This window comes from Alligator mississippiensis, chromosome 5 (genome assembly GCF_030867095.1).
Source record: "Alligator mississippiensis isolate rAllMis1 chromosome 5, rAllMis1, whole genome shotgun sequence".
Classification (NCBI taxonomy): Eukaryota; Metazoa; Chordata; order Crocodylia; family Alligatoridae; genus Alligator; species Alligator mississippiensis.
In genome coordinates, this window is record NC_081828.1 from 217,359,783 (window position 1) to 217,378,904 (window position 19,122).

Here is a 19,122-nt window from a genome sequence, read left to right on the forward strand (position 1 = left end):
GTCTGTCCATGGTGCTGAAACCGCGGTGACTCAGGGGTCTGTTAAAATTGATCTCGGCAGCACCTCCCTGTCATGAACCAGCGTCCGAGCTGGAATACACAGGCTGGTCAGTCTCTCCTACTCCTTGTAAACTGCCACGCTACCCTCCTTGTTCCTGGGCGGGCTTTCAGCCAGCCAAGCTTTCTGTTCTTGCTGGTGTCCTGCAAAAGTGGCTGTTGGCTGCCCTCGGGCAGAGGGACGAGAGTTAAAGCTGAAAGCCGTATGTATATGCCAGCGATACAAGTTGCAGACCCTGGTGTCAGAAGAATTTGTGGGCATGGGTGAGCTGCCTCTGATCCCAGACACTGGGGTCCCCTACAGCATGTGACATTCCCAGATACCGGGGTCCCTTGCACCGTGTGATATTTCCCCAAGTGTCAACACTAGCTGTGGAAACCAAGCTGGCAGAGCATCATGCACGATAGCTGTAGCTGTGTTATTCTGTAGTAGGTGGTGTGTCGCAGCGCCCACATCTACATCCTTTCTCTAGGGCATAGTCATGGCTGTCTCATGGGCTGGGCACCTCCACTAGGTTTGGTTGCTTGGTGCCTTCTTGTCTTAGAAAGCTGTGCTGTACTTCTTAAAACTGGACTGTCCTAAGTGTCTCTATGCTGGGGACTGACTGCAGTGAGGCTGCCTTGTTGTTGTTCTCATGGGGACGTGGTAAGGGCTTACAAAAAATTTAATTGACAAAGAGAAAGTCAGAATCCTAGAAAATGAGGGTTGAAGAGAGCTCAGGAGGTCACATCTAGTCCCACCCCCTGCTCCAAGCAGGACCAGCCCCAACTACACTGTCCCAGACAAGGCTTTGTCTACCTGGGTCTTAAATACCTCCAAGGATGGAATAAGGATTTGCTCTTTACCACCTCTCTCCATAAGAGAATGAGGGGTCACAAAATGAAACTAGTAAATAGTCAGTTTAAAGCTAATACAAGGAAGTTTTTTCACACACCATGGAATCAGTGTGGGGCTCGTTGCCACCAGGTGTGGTTGAAGCTGACCACTTAGCCCGATTCAGAAAGGGATTGGATGCATGCCTGGAGGAAAGGGGCATCAGCACAGGAGTGAGGGGCACGGCCTTTGAATCAGAGCTTCCTAGATCTCAAATGCTGGAGGTTGCAAGTGGGAGAAGAACGGGGGGGTGGTGGAAACCATGGGCATGCCTAGGTCACTCTCCCTTCCCACGTCTGCTTTCAGCCGCAGTGTGATGCAGGAGACTGGGCAAGTTGGACCTATGATCTGACCCAGTCTGAGGCAGGTCTCGTGTTCTTGGGCCCCTCTCTTCCTAGGGGGGTGAGGCAGAACTAACCCTGCCTCTCTCTGCAGGTCGTCTACTTCCAGAGTGCTCTGGATAAACTCAACGAAGCCATCAAACTGGCAAAGGTACTTCCCCCTCCTGCCCCCCCTTCTGTGGTGCTGATTGTGTTTTAAAACCTTGTGCTCCGTGGTTGGGTGTCCCTTCAGGACACTAGCAGTGCAGAGTGTGCATATCCCCTGCAGATAACAGGGGGCACGACACCAAAACTGGCCCCCGCAGGGTGCTGGTGACTACAGCTAACTCTGGCTTTCTCTCCTAGGGTCAGCCGGAAACTGTCCAAGAAGCCCTGAGGTTCGCGATGGATGTGATCGGGGGGAAGTGAGTGCTGAACGAGTTGTGGCTGGATTATCTGTTCTGTATCGCTCTGGGCCCAGTCTTTGGCAGACCCTCCCTTCCCTTCCCTTCTGCTCCCTAGACTGGCTCTAGGGAGCTGTGTATCTTCAGTGTGTGTTAAATAGACGAGGCCGAGGTGCAGCCACGGGTTCTTTCCCACCCTCGCCCCTCGTCTGTATGCACCTTCCAGCTCCACATTGCTCAACGTGAGCACTGTCGCATGCACTTCACTCTTACCTCTTCCCCAGGCAGATCCCCACCCACTGACTGCCCAGCCTATAGAGCAGAGATGGCAGTGCTTGTTTCAGCCTCCCAGAGGCAGCAAACGTGTGATCTCGTAGCCTTGACAGTCACTTTTGTGGGGTTTTTTAGGTATAACTCGGCCAAAAAAGACAACGATTTCATCTTCCACGAGGCCGTCCCTGCTCTGGACACCCTGCAGTCTGTGAAAGGTGAGAGGGGCTGGGCATGGCATGGGTCTGGCGCTCTTAGCACTCGGTCTGCTCTGGCAGCAGAAGGGATGGGAACATGTCAGAGCAGCGGTGTGTGGCCAAGGGTAGAGAACAGGGCCAAGCCCTCATTAACCCCTTACTGCCAGTGGCATCTTTGCCAGCAAGGTTCTGCCTCCTGAAGGTGAAAAACTGTCTTGGTGGGATCAGTTGCTTCTGGGGACTCTGCTGTGTACTCTGTGATACTCTCCCTCCAAAGCCTTCATGACTTGCCACCCTCTGAGATGAGACTCTGGACTAGAGGGCCTCCGGTCTGCTTGAGCGTGGCGGGCAGCCCTCTGCCCACTGGGGATACGAGGGGCTGTGCTGCTGCCTCGGACAGAATAATGACATCCATGTCCGTTGTGAACCCAGGTGCCCCCCTGGTGAAGGCCCTACCCGTCAACCCCACCGATCCTGCCGTCACGGGCCCGGATATCTTCGCCAAGCTGGTGCCCATGGCTGCCCATGAAGCCTCCTCTCTGTACAGGTGAGTGGAGGGGGACCTGGAGCCAGCGCTTCCCCAGGCAGGCTCCCCTGCAGCTGCCATGAGGGGGGCTGGGGGTTGTTACTTCTTGTGATGTTCCCAGTCTGCAGGTGTCACAGGCTTTGCCATGGGGATATGTTCCCTGCAGGGGTGGCGGTGTGGGTCCTTCATGCCAACTGATGGGGCTGGGCAGTAAGGGGCTTACTCCACTCTGCAGGTCGGCGGGTGGGATTGTAGGAGCCAGTGCTAACCAGAGGTTCCCGAGTGGGTCGTGCCTCTCCTGGTAGTGTAGCTAGAACAACCCTTGGAAAGCTTGTTCCTCTCTCCAGTGCTTGCCTCCCGGCTCCTTTCCAGCCGGGCTGGTGAGGGGCTGGAGTACATAGGGCAAGGCTGGTCCAGCCTGGAGCGCAGCAGGGCATCAAGCAAGGGGTCGCCTCCCTCCCTTACCTGCTTCCCCATGCTAAGCACCCTTCTCTTCTCTGTCCTAGTGAGGAGAAAGCTAAGCTGCTGCGAGAAGTGATGGTGAAGATCGAGGCCAAGAACGAAGTGCTGGAGTACGTGTGCACTCGCATTTAACTGGGACCACGTCCCTCCCCCGTGCTTACTCCTTCCGCCATCATTCGGTCTTCCCCCATCCCAGCTGGCAAGGGGTGACCCCTCCCTGCAAGTCCAATTGCGTGTGCTCAGCTGTGTCCCGGCCCCCTGGCCAACTGGCAGCTGGGGATTCCCTCTTGGCTGAAGTGCTGCAGGCTGTGGCCCTGTCAGGCCTGAGGAGAGATGTTGGGTGGATTGGCTAAGGGAAGGTGCAGGTCCATGGGTCCCTGACTGTGGTCTGCGTGGGGAGGGTCTGCCATGGCAAGTGCTGGTGTGTGGTTTGCCCCAGGGTGATTCAGAGCGTGAAAAATGGTGCTGGAAATTGCGAGGGCTGATGGCGGTGCCTTGGCCCCAGCAGTTTGGGAGCCCCTGGTGTAGTTACTGCCCTTACATCAGAGCTGGTCACGGTGCTGCCAGGGAGCCCAGTTTGGAGCGCACACAACACCAGCAGCTTGTGACGTGCCCCTGGCCTGTGCTGATGGGCAGGGGATAACCCTGCCACTGGCCCAGCCAGCTGAGGAGCAACAGTCTCTGAACTCACCCAGCCCTTGCTCCCCCTTCCCCTCTGGACCTCCGCGGTGCCATGTGCTGTTGACAGCAGTTGCAGCCGTGTCTGGGGCGGAGCACATGCCAGTAGCAGTCTCCGTTCTGCGGGGCACGCTGGGGTCTTTCCAGCTCCTCTCTCTCGTCCACGTCCTCGGCTTGCGAGAAACCGGAGTCTGATACTCTCATCTCTCCAGCGCAGCCCAGGCAGGTCTCAAGCACTTTTTTTTTTGTGTTCACAGCCAGTTCATGGACTCCCTGCAGCTGGACCCTGAGACGGTGGACAACCTGGATATGTACAGCCACATCCCCCCGGTCCTGATGGAGAAGTGCGCTGCGCTCAGCGTGCGCCCAGACACAGTGAAGAACCTGGTGCAGTCCATGCAGGGTGAGGGGCCAGGGCTGTCTGCCAGAGCTCGGGCGCTGCCTGGGGATTAGAGCACAAGGGTGGCAATGGGATGCTTGGGGCCTGTCCTCTGCTTCGAGTCATGTCTCCTCTGTCTTGTCTTCCTGCCTGTGAAGCAGAGGTGGTAGCCAGCTGGGCTGGGTGGAGGGCTAGTGCAAGTCCTGGGGTCAAGCGGGTGTTTGTGGGGTGCCCCCATCTGCCAATCTAGGCCTGGTCGTCCATCTGATGCCTTGTGGCATCCTGCCCAGAACAGCTCTGGAGTTGGTAACACCACCCCTTCTCTGCCCTTCAGCACTCTCGGGAGTTTACACGGACGTGGAGGCCTCCCTGAAGGAGATCCGTGACCTGCTGGATGAGGACGAGGCGCAGGAGCAGAAACTGCAGGAGCTTCTGGGGAAGCCACCGGTGCAGCAGGCATCGCCCCCTGCCCCGGCCCCCGCACTGGCTGAGGTGGGCAAGGAGTGGACCAAGTACATGGAGGTGCACGAGAAGGCCAGTTTCACCAACACGGAGCTGCACAAGGCCATGAACCTGCATATCGGCAACCTGCGCCTGCTGAGCGGGCCCCTGGAGCAGGTGCGGGCTGCCCTGCCTGCCCCTGCCCTCACTGAAGGTGAGTGATGCCTCCTTGGGTAGGGGCAGCTAGCTCTGAGCTGCTTGGAAGTGCTGGCCTGACCCAGCCCGGCCCCAGTTACCTCCTTGCAGGGCTGAGACTGAGCCAGTGCCAGGGTCCTGCAGAAAAACGGGCACGTTCTCCCTTGCTCCTCCATCTTCTCCCTCCCCAGCAGACAGCAAGGGAAATCCACTGCTTGTAAGTGCCCCAGAGGTGCCCGTGATGTCGGGCTCTCAAGGCAGCTCATTTGTAGCCGAACAACTCGCTCGGCTGCCATCTGAGCCAACGGGGCATGCAGGACACGTGAGCTCAGCCCCGAGCTGGCGCAGTCTGAAGCACTAAGGGGAAGAGGAGCAAGGGGCAGAGCACCCCTGCCAAGTCGGTGCGGTCGGTGTCCAGCAGCTGCTCTGTGGGAAGAGGATGTACCTGCTGCCAGCAGCAAGCACTAGTGCTGTCTGGCTGGGGGAGTGATCCTGATCCTTCCTGTCTAGTGTGGGCAACATGAGCCAGCTGGGCCCCCATCGTGCCTGTGACCTGCGAAGGGTCCAGCTTTCCCCCAGTACCAGTTAGCCTGGTTCTGCTGGCACCCGTGGGCCCTGGAGCTGGGCAGCCTGTGGCTCTTGGAGTCCGAAGGCTGGCGCTGGCAAGCGTCCTTCAGCTCTCCATCTGCTTCCTCTTCCTGTAGACGACAACCTGGCGCTGCAGAACCTGAAGCGGATCCTGTCCAAGGTGCAGGAGATGAAGGACCAACGCACGTCCCTGGAGCAGCAGCTGCGGGAGATGATCCAGAAGGACGACATCACCACCTCCCTGGTGACCACGGACCGCTCCGAGATGAAGGTGAGGCGTGCCGGGAGGCGAGTGGGGCTTCCCAGGCCAGCACAAGGCCAGGTGGGTTGGCCAAGGAGAGTTGAAGGCATGCAGTGTGAATCTACCCCTCTCGCAGGCTTCCTCTTTGCTCATGTTCCTGCCCAGTTTCTATCTGGCCCGCTGGATAAAAAACACAGTCCAGACTGTTTGTAAAACTACTGTCGACCCTGATGCAGCACCAAGCATCGCACCCAAACCTGCCACAGGGAAGGCAGGGGACCGCAGCAGCCAACGTCCTCTGCTGTAAATGGTGGTTAATGTGTGCTCGAGAGATCCCAGGGAGAGGCCGTGCCCACACTGCAGAGGGAGGCAAACCTGCCCCCAGTCCGTACCGATCTGACCAGGGTGGGAAATTCCTTCTTGAGGTCTGACCCTGAGCAGAGGGGAAGACCCTCTAGCCAGGAACTTGCGGCTTTGCTCCCAGCAGGAGCACTGGCGCAGCCCAGTCAAAGTCCCCAGCCTGGGCTGCAGCCAACAGAGGAAGGCTTAAAAATCACCCTGCCACACATGGCAGAAGGGGAGGGCAACTAGCAGAGCCCAGAAGCCTGGGAAGTCTTCATAGGAGAGCATAAGCACAGGTTACACCTAAATCATCCCTGACCAGCGGCTCTCCTTGAATATCTCCAGGGATGGAGACTACAGCTTCTTGGGGCATCTCTTCCACTGCTTCCCTGCTCTAACAGCAAAGTTTCCAGGTGTCCAATCTGTCACTGTTCAGCCTCCTTCCAGAGAGCTGAAGTCACTGGTCAGACATGAATGCCATGTCCCTGGGACAGATGACCAGGGCGTGGGGCAGAGGTCTCCTGCAGGGGCCACAGGCTGTACAATCCAGGCCAGGCCTGGCCTCCTTCCTGCCGCAGTCTTACTGCACAGACACCATCGTAGGCTCTGTGGTCAGCCTCCAGGCTCACTCTCCTCCCACCCCATCACTAGTGACCTCCAACCTCTACTCTTCCCCCTGAGCAGAAACTCTTTGAGGAGCAACTGAAGAAATACGACCAGATCAAGGTGTACCTGGAGCAGAACCTGGCTGCCCAGGAGAACATCCTGAAAGCCCTGACCGATGCCAACGTCAAGTACGCGGCCGTGCGGAAGGTCCTCGCCGAGGTGGAGCACAAGTGAGTGCCGGGCAGTGGGTGTGCATGCAGCTGGGTCCTCTGGTCACACTGCATCCTCCTGCAGAGGGTGCCTGAAGTGCCCCGGCTGTGCCCGGAGCCTGTGAGAACAGCGGCACAGAGACGGTGGGGCTCTCAGCTGGGACATCGGGGGCTGGCAATGTCCCTCGTGCCCACCCGTGGGTTCAGACTGAGCTGCCTGCTCTGGTGCATCCTAGAAGCACTTGCACAACTGGCTCTGGAGGGTCCCACATTGTTCCTACGTGGCCTTCCTAACCCTTCACCCGCTCACCAGGATGAGCGTGTGCTGTTGCAGCCCGTGTGTGACCGCATCTGAAATGTAGGGGAGCAGTGGGAGGCACCAGACTTTGCTCTGCCATCTGCTCGCAGAGACCTCTCTATGGGGAGCAGTGTCCCCGGTTAAAGCAGAGGGTCTCACCAGCCACGTGCTCTTCCTTGACATCTCCAACTCTCATGTGCAAGGCAAAAGTGTGACGTACACAGACCTCCTGGGGGCTACGTGCCCACCCCCTGCTTTTCCTATACCCCACCTCTCATCCTGTACCCACACGTCTCCAGGTGGAACACCACTGTCCAGACTCTGGTGGCGTCCTACGAGGCCTACGAAGACCTGATGAAGAAGTGCCAGGAGGGGAAGGATTTCTACACTGACCTGGAGAGCAAAGCGGCCAAGCTCCTTGAGAAGGCCCGAGCAGCCTGCAACGCGACGGAGCAGAACCGCCAGCAGGTCCTGGAGAAGTGAGTCTCACCCCTGCTTTAATCTCGGGGTGGGAGGCGGATAAATCAAGCAAGGGCTCGGGAGGGGTGTGGGGCAGCACGTTGTCTACAAGCCCCATATTTAAGGGTGGGTAAGCAGGGCCAGACCCCGCTGGTACATGCCAGCCTGATCCCAACAGCCCCGTGTGGCCTTGCCTTGGCAGGGAGATGAAGAAGAAGCCCCCTCCACGGCCCACAGCCCCCAAGCCCTTGCAGAAGTCCTTGGATCCGGAGGCAGCGGGCGGCCTGGACGGGGCAGAGCTGCCATCGCTGGGCTCCCTCACACTGGCTGACCTGCCTGAGGAGCTGCGCAGCTTGCCCCCCGATGTGCTGGCCGCCCACTTCGCCCGCCTGCCCCCCGACACCGCAGCCGCCTTTGCTGCCAACCCTGCCCTGGGCATCAGCCTCCGGGCCCCCGGCCCAGAAGTCTTTGTGGGTCCTGGCCGCACGGCGAGTGCCCCCCTGCAGCCCCCTCTGGCTGGTCCACCGGGTGCCCCGTTTGCCCCTGGCCACTTCCCAGCCTCGACCCCGCTGCCCGGGCACTACCTCCCCGGGAGGGTGCATGCCCCACCTGCCGGCATGCCCATGGGCTCAGTGCAGGGTCCCTTCCCCCCTGCCACATACGGCGGGCCCCCAGGGCCACCCGCCCCGCTCATGCAGCCCTCGACCCCGCAGCCAGCCCTGCCACGACCTGGATCCGCACCCTCGCCCAGCCCGCAGCTCTTCCCAGGGGCTGCACTGGCACGAGGCATAGCACACTCCAGCGCTGCCCCTGTGCCTGTCCAGCCAGGCTACGCCGGGCCTCACGTGGCCCCCCCGAGATCTTCTCCACAGCACATGCCCATGGCGGTCTCTGGCCCCGCGCCAGGGACCCCCGGTGCCACCTACAGCCTGGGGCAGCCCGTCTCCCCAGGCGGGGTCATGCCTAGCGGTCTCCCTGCCGCTGTCCCGGTCAGACCCCCTGTCATGGCCCCCTCGGGCCCACTCCCATTTAGCCAAGGCAGCAGGGACATCCCACAGCAGCCCCAAGGCGTGCGACCTGCCACCACCACCGTGGACAGCATCCAGGCGCCCATCTCCAGCTGCACGGCCCCCCGTGCCATGGCTGGCCCGGTGCCACCGCAGCAGCTGCCTCCTCATGGCGGCTTCGTCCCACCGCAGATGCCCATGGGCCCAGCCGCCCAGTTCCCGTACGCGCAGGGCAGCGTCCAGCCCTTTGTGCCCCAGCCCCCCTTCCCCGCCGGGCAGCCGTCGCACGCCTTCCCCCCTCACGTCCAGCTCCCGCCCGGCGCCGAGATGCCAGTCCGGCCCCAGCCGTTCCAGCCCCAGGCGCCCTTCCTGCCTCCGAGCCGGCCCCAAGCCCCGCTCCCGCAGCAGCCCGTCTTCCCGCCTCAGGCCCGACCGCTCTCGCAGGCCCCGATGCTGCCCCCGGCGCAGTTCCCACCCCAGTTCTCCGGCCAGCCCACCGTGCTGGCCCCCGGGCAGCCTGCCCTGCACATGAGGACCCGGCTCTACCAGCTGCCGCTTCAGGACAAGCTGCCCCCGCACTCTGGGAACATCGCGTTCCCCCATGGGCCGCCCCAGCCCGGCCCTGCCGCCATGCTGGCCCCGGGGCAGCAGCTCCACCCACTGCCCGCCGTGCAGCCGGTGCCCGCGGGCTCCCCTGCACCGCTCGTCTCCGCCGTGCCCTTCTGCCCTCCCTCTAATGCCCGGCATCCGGGTACCCAGGCAGGCCCGATGCCGCCGGGGCCTGTACCACTGGGTCCCCAGCCCGCATCCTCTAGTCAGTCTGGCCCCCACCACGTGGCCCCCGTGCCCAGCCCGGCACTGAGCCAGATGCCGGGTGGGGTGGTGGTCGCAGGCCCGGCCATGCCCTCCCCGGCACCGTCCCCACAGCCTTCTCTGACCATGGTGCCACCGGCCACAGCCGGCCCTGCCGCCCTGCCGCAGCGGCCCCCACCCTCGCTCACCCCCGGCGCGGCTCCTGGCGAGGTGCAATTCCACCGGCAGAGCTCCTCCACCGACGACCTCCTGTCGTCGAGCCCCGAGAGCCAGCACGGGGGCTCCCAGGCGGCGGTGAGCCAGCCGCTGCTGCAGCCCACCAAGGCGGATGCCAAGGACGGCGCCAAGCCCAGGGCCGTGCAGCTCATCGAGAACGACCCCTACGAGAAGCCTGAGCGCGTCCTGCGCCTACGAGCCGAGCTGGAGCGCTTCCGCGCCCTGGTAGCCGGGCTGGAGCAGCCCGCAGGCGGCAGCACCAGCGAGCTGGACGCTGTCTGGAAGGACCTGCAGGATGCCCAGGAGAGGGACGCCCGGCAGCTGTCCATCGCCATCGCCCGCTGCTACTCCATGAAGAACCGGCACCAGGACATCATGCCCTACGACAGGAACCGCGTGGTCCTGCACTCTGGCAAGGACGACTACATCAATGCCAGCCGCATCGAGGATCTCTCGCCCTACTGCCCTGCCATCATTGCCACCCAGGCCCCGCTGGTGGGCACTGCCGCGGACTTCTGGCTCATGATCTACGAGCAAAAGGTGTCGGTCATCGTCATGCTGGTTTCTGAGCAGGAGATTGAGAAGGTAAGGCCCTGGGAACAGCCTTGCCCCACCTTGCCCGGCTGCTCTCTGGGTTGGCATGCAGCTGTAGTGCTAGGACCATGGGCTCTGTCTCTGCTGAGCTCCTGGGGTGGCCATGAGCCACAGACCAGGCCACAGCCTGCCAGAAGGACGCTGGCAGCACTGGGGAAGCGGCAGCCCTGGCTGCTTTGGGGCTCGAGTGAGCATGAAGCCCAGGTATCGGCGCTGTAGCAAGCGTCCTCTTGCCCCCGGTATTGGTGGGCTCTGATCACAGCCGCTTCCCATCCCCTGTGTGCATCAGCTGAGCTAAGGGCCGGGGTCTTGGGGAAGGCTAGGGGGGAGATGTCAGCTGGGCAGGGGCAGTCTGCTTCTCGCACTGCTGGGCTGGGGTGGCGCGGGGCCTCCTGAGCCGGCTCTCTCTCCCCGCAGCAGAAGGTGGTGCGCTACTTCCCAGCCGAGCGGGGCCAGCCCATGGTGCAGGGGCCCATCACCCTCACCCTGACCAGCCTCAAAGCTGCACCCACGCACGTGGAGAGGATGATCACACTCCAGTTCCGCGACCAGAGCCTCAAGCGCACCGTCATCCACCTGCAGTTCACCTCCTGGCCCGAGCTGTACGTGCCAGCGTGCAGGGGGGATAGCCAAGCTGGGGGCAGGAGGGTGCCGTTGCCTGGTGCTGGGGGGGGCACAGCTGGTTCCCGTGGGGAGAGCTCGCAATGCCCCACTGGGGCGGGATGGAGGGGGCTCCTTGGCTCTCAGCAGGGACCAAGCTGAGCTGTGCAGAGCCCCCTGCATGGGCTGTGCCGGGGCCCTGCAGCAGCCACTCTTTCCCTCCCTGCAGGGGCCTGCCCGACAGCAAGGGGAACCTGCTGCGCTTCATCCAGGAGGTGCACGGGCACTACCTGCACCAGCGTCCCCTGCACATGCCCGTCGTCGTCCACTGCAGGTAAAGCCCGGGGGCAGGTGCGGGCCTTCACAGCAGCAGCCCCAGCCCCGCTTCTCCCTGGCGGGGGGTGACTGCATGCATACGGCAGGGCTGTGCACGCTGCCCTGCACCCTACTCAGAGCCACCCTCCCCTGCCTCCAGGGGAAAGGCAGCTCCCTCCACTCGCCCCAGGGATGTCCTCTCTGTCCCCACCCCTGCGCTTGAGCCAGGCAGCTGCTCCCGCCCATGGATGCCTGCCTCGCTTTTCTTGCATCCCTGGGGCTCTGTGTTGTAACCCCCCCTGACGCCATGCCCTCCTCTCCCAGCTCGGGCGTGGGCCGCACGGGTGCCTTCTGCCTGCTGTACGCAGCCATGCAGGAGGTGGAGGCCGGCAACGGCATCCCGGACCTGGCCCAGCTCGTCCAGCGCATGCGGCGGCAGAGGAAGCACATGCTGCAGGAGAAGGTACCGGGCTGGGCTTGTGGAGGGGGCACGGGGCCGGGATCTCCGGCTTGCCCGGCCCTGCCCCTCACCCTGGCCTCCCTTCCAGTTGCACCTGAAGTTCTGCTACGAGGCCGTCCTCAAGCACGCGGAGCAGGTGCTGCAGAGACACGGGGTGTCTGCGCCCGCCGCCAACAAGCCCCCCCCGCCCAGTGCCGCGCACAAGGTAGGGCTGCCTGAGCTGGGGAAGGGGCAGTGGCAGGGAAGGGTCCGCAGCAGCTTGCGCTGAGCTGGCCAAGGCCTGGTTGTTCGTGCTGGCTGTGTCCTACTGCCCCAGGCACGCCTGATCTGCAGAGTGGGGGCACCGTTGCTCACGCCTGCTCCCAGGCACCTGTGGGGGCTCTGGGCCTGCGCGGGGAGCGCTGGTGGGACCAGTCTGACACGTCTTCCTTTTCTCCGTCCAGCTCTACGTGCACCAGGACCCGCAAGACCTGGTGCTGGGCGGGGACATGCCCATCAGCTCCATCCAGGCCACCATTGCCAAGCTGAGCATCAAGCCCTGTGCCCCCGGCCTTGAGCCCCCCATGCCCTGGCTGCTGCCCGAGCCGGCCCCTGCAGGCGACACTGGGACGGGCACGGTGCCCCCAGCCACCACCGCGGCAGCGCCTCCCAGTCTTGGAGACGGTGCCAGCCCTGTCCCCGCCGAGCTGCCCCCCACATCCGCCCCGGAGGTGGCACCTGAGCCAGAGAGCAGCAACCACGTGGAGGAGAGCCCAGGGCAGAGCCCCCCCGCAGAGCCCCCGGCCAGCGCGGCGCCCTCGTCCTCGTCGCTGGAGCTGCTGGCCTCGCTCACCCCTGAGGCCTTCTCGCTGGACAGCTCGCTGCGGGGTAAGCCCCGCGTCAGCAAGCAGAGCTTCCTGCAGCCCCACGACGGCGAGGGGCTGCGCGGCGCCCGGCCCTCCGACGACCCTCTCAGCATGCTCGACCCCCTCTGGACCCTCAACAGGGCCTGAGTGTGGCCGGGGGGGCCTCTGCCTCCGGCAATGCCAAAGCCCTTGCCTGCCTCGATCCCAGCAGCCAACTGCAGCTGCTGGACGCGGGCAGAGCCCGGGACTTGGGGGCTTTGGATGTACTCAGCACTACAGCGATGTCTCTGGCTGCTCCCACCCACTCGGTACGTCCGGCCTGGCCTGCCGGGAGCAGCCAGCCCAGACGCGCAAGGGGCCGGGCTGTCTCCTCCTGCCTCCGGGTTGAGCAGTGCCCTTCCCTCCCCAGCAGGAGAGGGCATTGGGGCAGGCTGGGAGGGTCATGTTATGTCCCATCCTGTCTGAAGGCTCAGCTCTGGCTGCAGTCCAGGCTGCGCCGCCCCTGGCCCCCCGCTCACCGGCAGGATCCCGGCGGCTGCCGCGGTTCTGCCTGGTCGATGCCTCCAGGGCAGGCGTCTGGCTCGCAGCTCCTTGCCCCTGCGCTGGAGACCGAGGGCAATTGCACTTTACCTGGGGGCAGCCAGGCACCGCCGGGGTCCATCTGGTGTGGAAGCTGGGGGCGGCGGGGCACAGCCTGGGCCTGCCCTCCGCTCTGTCCGGGGTGGAGGCTGTCTTGGAGGGCACCAAGGACCTCCCTCTGCCTGTGCGCAGCACTCCAGCTGCCTCCTGGCCCCGCGCTCTTCCTGAGCCCTGTAGCTGCAGGCTCTTCCCCGACACCAGGCCCCTCTCGGGCTGGCTGCCCCGTTGCTCCCTGCTCCTGCTCGGGGTCTGTGCAGTCAGCAGCACCACGGAGCTGGGCCTGCAGCCTGGGACCACAGAGCTGGGCCTGCTTGCCTTGGCCCGTGCTGGCGGCAGGCCTGCTGTAAAGCATCCCTTCAAACTCAAGAGACTTCAGCTCGCTTCCCGGGGCCCGTTGCACCCAGCAGGGCCCTGAGCAAGTGGGATCCCTGCAGGCACCACCCCTCCCTCTGCAGCACCAGGGTTGCTGGCCCGGGAGAGGGGCTGTAGGGGCTGCTGCCTGCGCTGCACCCAGGAGGCTGGTGCTGGGCCACCAGCGCAGGCAAGCCCTGATCCCAGCCAGTGCTGCGGCCTCGTGCTTGTGCCAGGAGCAGCTTCCACTGCTGGGGGCTCTGCCTGGCCTCTCTCACGCCTTGGGCCCCTGCTCCCCACGTGTCTGGGTGCAGCAGCTGCTGCCAGTGCCCGGGGAGCCCGGCCTGCCCTGCATGTAGCCGGGCTGTGGCCCGCAGCACCCGCCCTGCCTGGTCCAGGCTGCTCCACTACACCAGGGTCTCTGCCTTCACCCGGGTGCCAGCATCTATCTCCAGATTGCCTCTAACCAGAACTGACTTTTTCAGCTCTTTGCTACTAAAATAAACGGAAGGTTTGATCTGGCGCCGGGGGCTGCTCTGCTCGCTGCTTGTGGCGGGGGGGAGGAGGGGGCTCGGTGTTTTGGGAGGTCTGTAAGATGATGGGCTTGGACACGCGCAGTGAGGGGGCTAGCGCTGGCTCTGCCCTGGGCACAAGCACCCGCGCCCGCTGCATCTCCACTGCTGGCTGCAGCGAGCGAGCTGAGAGCATGGCCGCGCCAGCGGGGACGCGGCCCTTTGGCCAGGGTCAAAGTCTGTGCGACGCCAGCTATAAAAAGGGGCTTGGCCTGGAGCCGGCGGCTTCTCTGGCACCGTCTCCTAAAAGTTATGGCCAACCAGGCCTCTGGCCGTCAGAGCCAGAGCGGTGCCACTCGCCTCCCGGGGGCTGCAGTGACCTGGTTTGCACGCGGTGAGTGTCAGCCCAGCACAGCCCCGCTTCCACGTGCACATGCAGGATGAGTGTGTCTGCCCAGCGCCGTGAGCAGCCCAGTGTGGCGGCCTAGATGGGTGCAGTGGGTCCGCGCCCCTCTTCCAAGAAGGCAGGGTCGAGAGGCACCTTGTAGACCTGGGGCTCTCAGCCAGGGGTCCTGGGAGGGAGGCTGCACCACCTAGGTGCTGCGTGCGCCGGTAAATGCTCTCGTCCCCCGTCTCGCACTTCTGCCGCCTTCCCTGCTAGCACGAGACCCCACAGGCGGCCCTTGCCCCTCAGCTCCAGCCCGGGGGCAGACGGGGCAGAGAGCAGGGCATGGCAGGGCCTTGCCCTCACCTTGGATTGGTGATTCTCAACCTTCATTTTTTTTTTTCCCCGAATGTCTATAGCAGCTGGTGATTCTCAACCAGGTGCTGCTAAGGTCGGAAGAGCCCTGGAGGGGCCTGGAGGCTGGACAGGTTGAGAACCGCTGGTGCAGCCTAACCCAGCGGCAGGCTTCGGACTCGTGGCTCAAGTACCGCCGCCTGCGAAGGGGCTAACTGTTAACCAGCTCTATCCCGGCGTTCACGGGAACTCCCGGCACAAGGCAGGCAGTAGCTCCTGGCGTGCAGAGGCATGAGCTCCTGTCAACCAGGCTGGGGTTGTGAAAGCTCAGCCTGCTTCGTGCCGCAACAACGATCCCGCTTAGAAACCTTTTCAGCTGGAAGGGGATGTTTTTGGCTGCCCGGAGCCGTGGCGGGGAATGATGGGACCGTCCGGACCGCTGGTCCCCTTATTCCTTGGGGAACACGTGCCCCTCGCCAGGGGGTCCATTTGGAAAGCACCTTCCTTGGAGGATGCTCGCTAGAAGATCCTTGCTCAGCTCAGTAGAGCACCCCAGCAGCAAAAGGAGAAGCATCTGTGGCAAAGTGAAAGGCTGAAGAGCCCCTTTGACCGGAGAGGAGCTGGGAAAAGGACGCTTAAAAACCCTTTACGCTTTGCAATGAAAAGAAAGCGCAAAGGAGAGGGTCTGGGACGTGGAGATGGGCTGCAGACAGCAAGCTGGACGTCTGCAAAGGGCCGAAACCTGCAAAATCCAACCGAGGCGCTCGCAGGAGAACCAGGACCTAGGAAAGGGAGAGAAGCAGTGGTAGGAGCAGGCTCTCCGCCTGACCACAGCTGCAAGCGAGGGCGCGATGGGCCCTACAAGCGAGGGCGTGATGGGCCCTACAAGCGGGGCGCACCAAGCTCGCTGCCCCCTCCCTTGAGCTCAGCCCGGAGGCACACTACTAAGTCTGCTGCGTTTTGGAGGGGGAAAGCAGCAGATCCCAGGAAGAGCAGCGAGCCGTACACCGGAGGAACGGAAAGACTTCCAGTCTTTACGACAGACCGTAGGGGCAAGGGCCCTGGTCCCGCAACGAGAAGCAGCTCCATGACACGGAAAGGCAAACTGGGAAGGCCGGGAAGAAGGCAATGCCAGCGGACCAAGGAGCTTGGGAGGAGCGGCAAACCTGGGGCCAAGCGAGAGGACTGAGGGAGCGTGACGGGGCGCAGACATCCTTCAAGGCCCCGCAAGCATTTGCTTGGCAATGAAGGGCAGGCAGGGGCATGGCGACCCTGGGCAGAGCCGCACCTGGGGGCGTTTAAGGGGTGGAGACCATTTGAGGCCTGAGCTGGAAGGACGGGGTAGTCTTTCCAACCTCCGGGGGTTGTGGGCAGGTGGGTCTGAGCCTCTGCCCTTGCAAGACGACTCCGAAACGGTGCGGTTTTGAACCCCGAAGGCGGTGCTCTTCAATGTGCCCTGGACCCCCTGCCACCGGCACGTCCGGCTGCCACTGGCGCAACCCCCTGCGGAGGTGGATGGACAACGTGGAAGAGGGAACGGCGCCGAGGAAAAACAGTCGTGTTGGGAGGGCAGCGGAGACGTACTCCAAGGCTCGGAGCGAGGGGCAATGGGGGGAGGCACGTGCACGTAGCGGGACATGGGGAGAGAGCGGTGGGCGCTGCAATACGCCTCTGCGCTGCTTCCTCCAGAGACCGGTGCGCGGTCATGAGTAACATAGTGCCAGGGCTGTGGGCTCTGTGAGCAGTGCTGTTGTCAGGGCTGACGGCAGTGTCACGTAGAGTTTGGAGAGGGATGACCGTGCTTCGGGCAGAGGGTTGGACTAGATGTGACCTTTGGAGATCCTGCGCAGCCCCACTTCTCTAGAGGGATCCACTTCTCTGTGCCCCCATAGAGACTAGATAGATGGGGTGGACCCCACCCCCCATGGGAAGTTCACAGCACGGAGGGGGAAGAGTTAAACACCTCTTTCCAGTTGAGGGCTGGGGGGGAGCCCCACATTTTGGGCTGAAGGGTATAGCTGCCCGGGGGAGGGGAGTCGGACTGGGTGACTATTAAGGGGGGGAGAGGACTTGGGGAAATCCAGGTACGGGGAGGGCTGGGGTGGGGGCGAGAATCCCCTAGGCTTATTCCACGAAACGCGTCAAAACAGCCTGGGCACAAAGGCCGTGCCGCTCGCCGGGCATTCGGATAAGAGGGGGGTGGGCATAGTGATTTTAGTCTTGAGACAGGCCGGTCCTTGACAAAAGCAGGTACTTTTTGATCACAGGAGGTTTTAAAGACTCAGAAACATAAAAAACGAGGGCTGGAAGGATCTCAGGAGGTCACGCCTAGTCCAACCCCTGCTCCAAGCAGGACCAGCCCCAACTACATCGTCCCAGACAAGGCTTTGTCTAGTTGGGTCTTCAAAACCTCCGAGGACGGAGAGTCCACCGCCTTGCTGGGTAACCTGTTCCAATATTTTACCACCCTCCTACTGAGAGAGGTTTTTCCTAACATCCAGCCTCAACTTCCCTTGCTGCAACTTGAGCCCATTGCTCCTTGTCCTGTCATCTGCCCCCCCGAGCACAGAAATATTAACAGCCGTAGATAGCTACCCCCTGGTCCCCAGCCAGGCTCAGCTCTCTTTCTTTTTCCGGTTGTTCAGAGCGCTTAATAAAGGCAGGGGAGGGAAAGTTTCATCTAAGCTCTAGGGCGTGAATTTGAGCGAGGTCCTGATGCGGTGGCGATGGTCAAGATGTGTGCGAAGGAAGGGATGGGAGAGGCTGGGAAACTTGGTACGGGATATTTGGGGGGTGAAGAGCCCAGGAGCTGCGCGTCCCGCTGTGCTGGGGCCGAGCGGTCCGGTAGCTCCAGCTCCGCGCGCCCTCGGGTCGTCTCGGCGTCCCCCTGCACGGGCCGTCGGGCTGGTCGCTCCCGTGTCTCTGGTATCGAGTGCAGAGGAGCCCGGGAGCCCAACACCCCTCTGCCCCGGGAGCCCCTACGGCTGCAGGAGCCACAGGGATTTCCCAAACTAGTGAAGAGCCCGCGTTAGCCCCTGCTCCACCCAGAGTTGAAAGCCAATGAGCTCAGCATCTCCACTTTGACCTCACGGCTCGTTAGAAATCTACCCGTTTCCTTCTAAACTCTTCACTCCACAGGTGTTAACGCCCCTCCTTGCCATGGTCTGGATGGTCCACTGATCAAGCTCACCTTTTCCCTGCAAGCTGCTGTCTGGTCCCTGTTCCCTCGACAGCCCTGCAGCCTGCTTTTACCTCGCTGCAGTCGCAACGAAGTGGGGCTGGACGGGCCCGGCCCGAGGAAGGATCAACCCTGGACGTAGCCAGCCTGCGCCATCACATAGGCAGACACGCTGCAGATCAATAGTGGGAGCCTGGTATCGAGCATGCGTCAAACACCAGCCGCGGTGTTTTCTCTCTTTCATGGGCACATGGCAGCCTACGCAGGGGCAGATAGAGCAGGGAGCAGAAAGCAGAGCGGCAGCTCAGGCAAGGGAAGGGGCTCGGAGTGGCCATTTGTGGCACCCCTGCCAAAGTTGTTGTTTGCCCCCGGCTCTAGAGCAGCCTTTTCACCTGGTTCAGGAACCTGGTTCGTGTGCCGCAGCGCTCGCCTGCGTGAGGAGCAGGGAAGAGCCTGCGCGCACCTGGCTCGTCTGCTCTCCGGCAGCTCCTGGCCGTGGCGCTCGCGGCACCCCGCGCGGGAATTGCTGCCGCAGATGCAGGGGCCGGCCTCTGGCTGCGGAGCACGGGCCCATCCAGGGCTCTGCTCAGAGTGAGACTTTGCAGTGCACGCTGCAGCAGGAGGGCATTGCATGGGATCCCTCTGCACTGATCCATCCCCTGTTCAAAACCTGCCCTGGATCCCCCTTTACTGGGCAAGAGAGGGCAGAGGAAGCCTCGCCCTCCTCGCTGTTCAACAGCCACGAGTAGCTCGGCCCTCCACGAGTGTCCCCAGCCCCTTGCTGGCTGTGCTGTCTGCCTCCACCCGTCCTGTGGCAGTGAGTGCCACGAGTTAACAATGCAGTGCATCAAAAAAAATAGGACTTTCCCTTGCTTCTCCTGTACCTAAGGACCCTGGAGCTTTTGTACTAGCACCAGGACGCCTCTTGTGCAGCTTTTCATTGACAAGAGGATGTAGCAGCGATGCCAGCCCCGCGGGTTTACTCCCAACGTGGCACCTCCGGCTGCAGCAGGATTCCCAGACACAAGAGATACAGGCTGGGTCGGGAGTGAAACACACTGTGCCGCTGCTTGCAAAAGACCCTCTGCCCTCCCTCAAAGCAATAGCGTTGCAGCCAAGCGGCCTGGGTCTGGGCCGTGGGGATGGGGCTGGCCCTGCCCAGAGCCGGGGGCAGACTAGATGTGACCCGGCCTCTCTACGACCATCCGTCGCGTTTCTGAGACCCTTCAGCAAGACTTGGACATTAGTTAAGGAGCCAAGGGTGAGCACATCGGTGTTACACTGGGCTGATTGAGTCTGCAGAAGGGA

The 19,122-nt window shown here is 62.6% G+C and overlaps 1 protein-coding gene across 2 annotated transcripts in view; it reads left to right on the forward strand.

The window, feature by feature from the left end:
• Positions 1 to 13,908, forward strand: part of PTPN23 (protein tyrosine phosphatase non-receptor type 23) — a 30,877-nt gene extending 16,969 nt beyond the window's left edge. The window contains exons 10-25 of one of the 2 annotated variants that reach the window (XM_059729268.1): positions 1,366 to 1,422; positions 1,617 to 1,675; positions 2,063 to 2,142; positions 2,554 to 2,668; positions 3,154 to 3,219; positions 4,045 to 4,190; positions 4,501 to 4,821; positions 5,507 to 5,661; positions 6,658 to 6,809; positions 7,386 to 7,565; positions 7,748 to 10,166; positions 10,593 to 10,777; positions 11,005 to 11,109; positions 11,415 to 11,553; positions 11,639 to 11,755; positions 11,994 to 13,908. In XM_059729268.1, the coding sequence (XP_059585251.1) occupies positions 1,366 to 1,422; positions 1,617 to 1,675; positions 2,063 to 2,142; positions 2,554 to 2,668; positions 3,154 to 3,219; positions 4,045 to 4,190; positions 4,501 to 4,821; positions 5,507 to 5,661; positions 6,658 to 6,809; positions 7,386 to 7,565; positions 7,748 to 10,166; positions 10,593 to 10,777; positions 11,005 to 11,109; positions 11,415 to 11,553; positions 11,639 to 11,755; positions 11,994 to 12,542 (4,845 nt within the window). In that variant the 3' untranslated portion in view covers positions 12,543 to 13,908. The remainder of the gene's footprint in view (positions 1 to 1,365; positions 1,423 to 1,616; positions 1,676 to 2,062; positions 2,143 to 2,553; positions 2,669 to 3,153; positions 3,220 to 4,044; positions 4,191 to 4,500; positions 4,822 to 5,506; positions 5,662 to 6,657; positions 6,810 to 7,385; positions 7,566 to 7,747; positions 10,167 to 10,592; positions 10,778 to 11,004; positions 11,110 to 11,414; positions 11,554 to 11,638; positions 11,756 to 11,993) is intronic. The other variant, XM_059729269.1, reaches the window with a different exon arrangement.
• Positions 13,909 to 19,122: the final 5,214 nt, after the last annotated feature.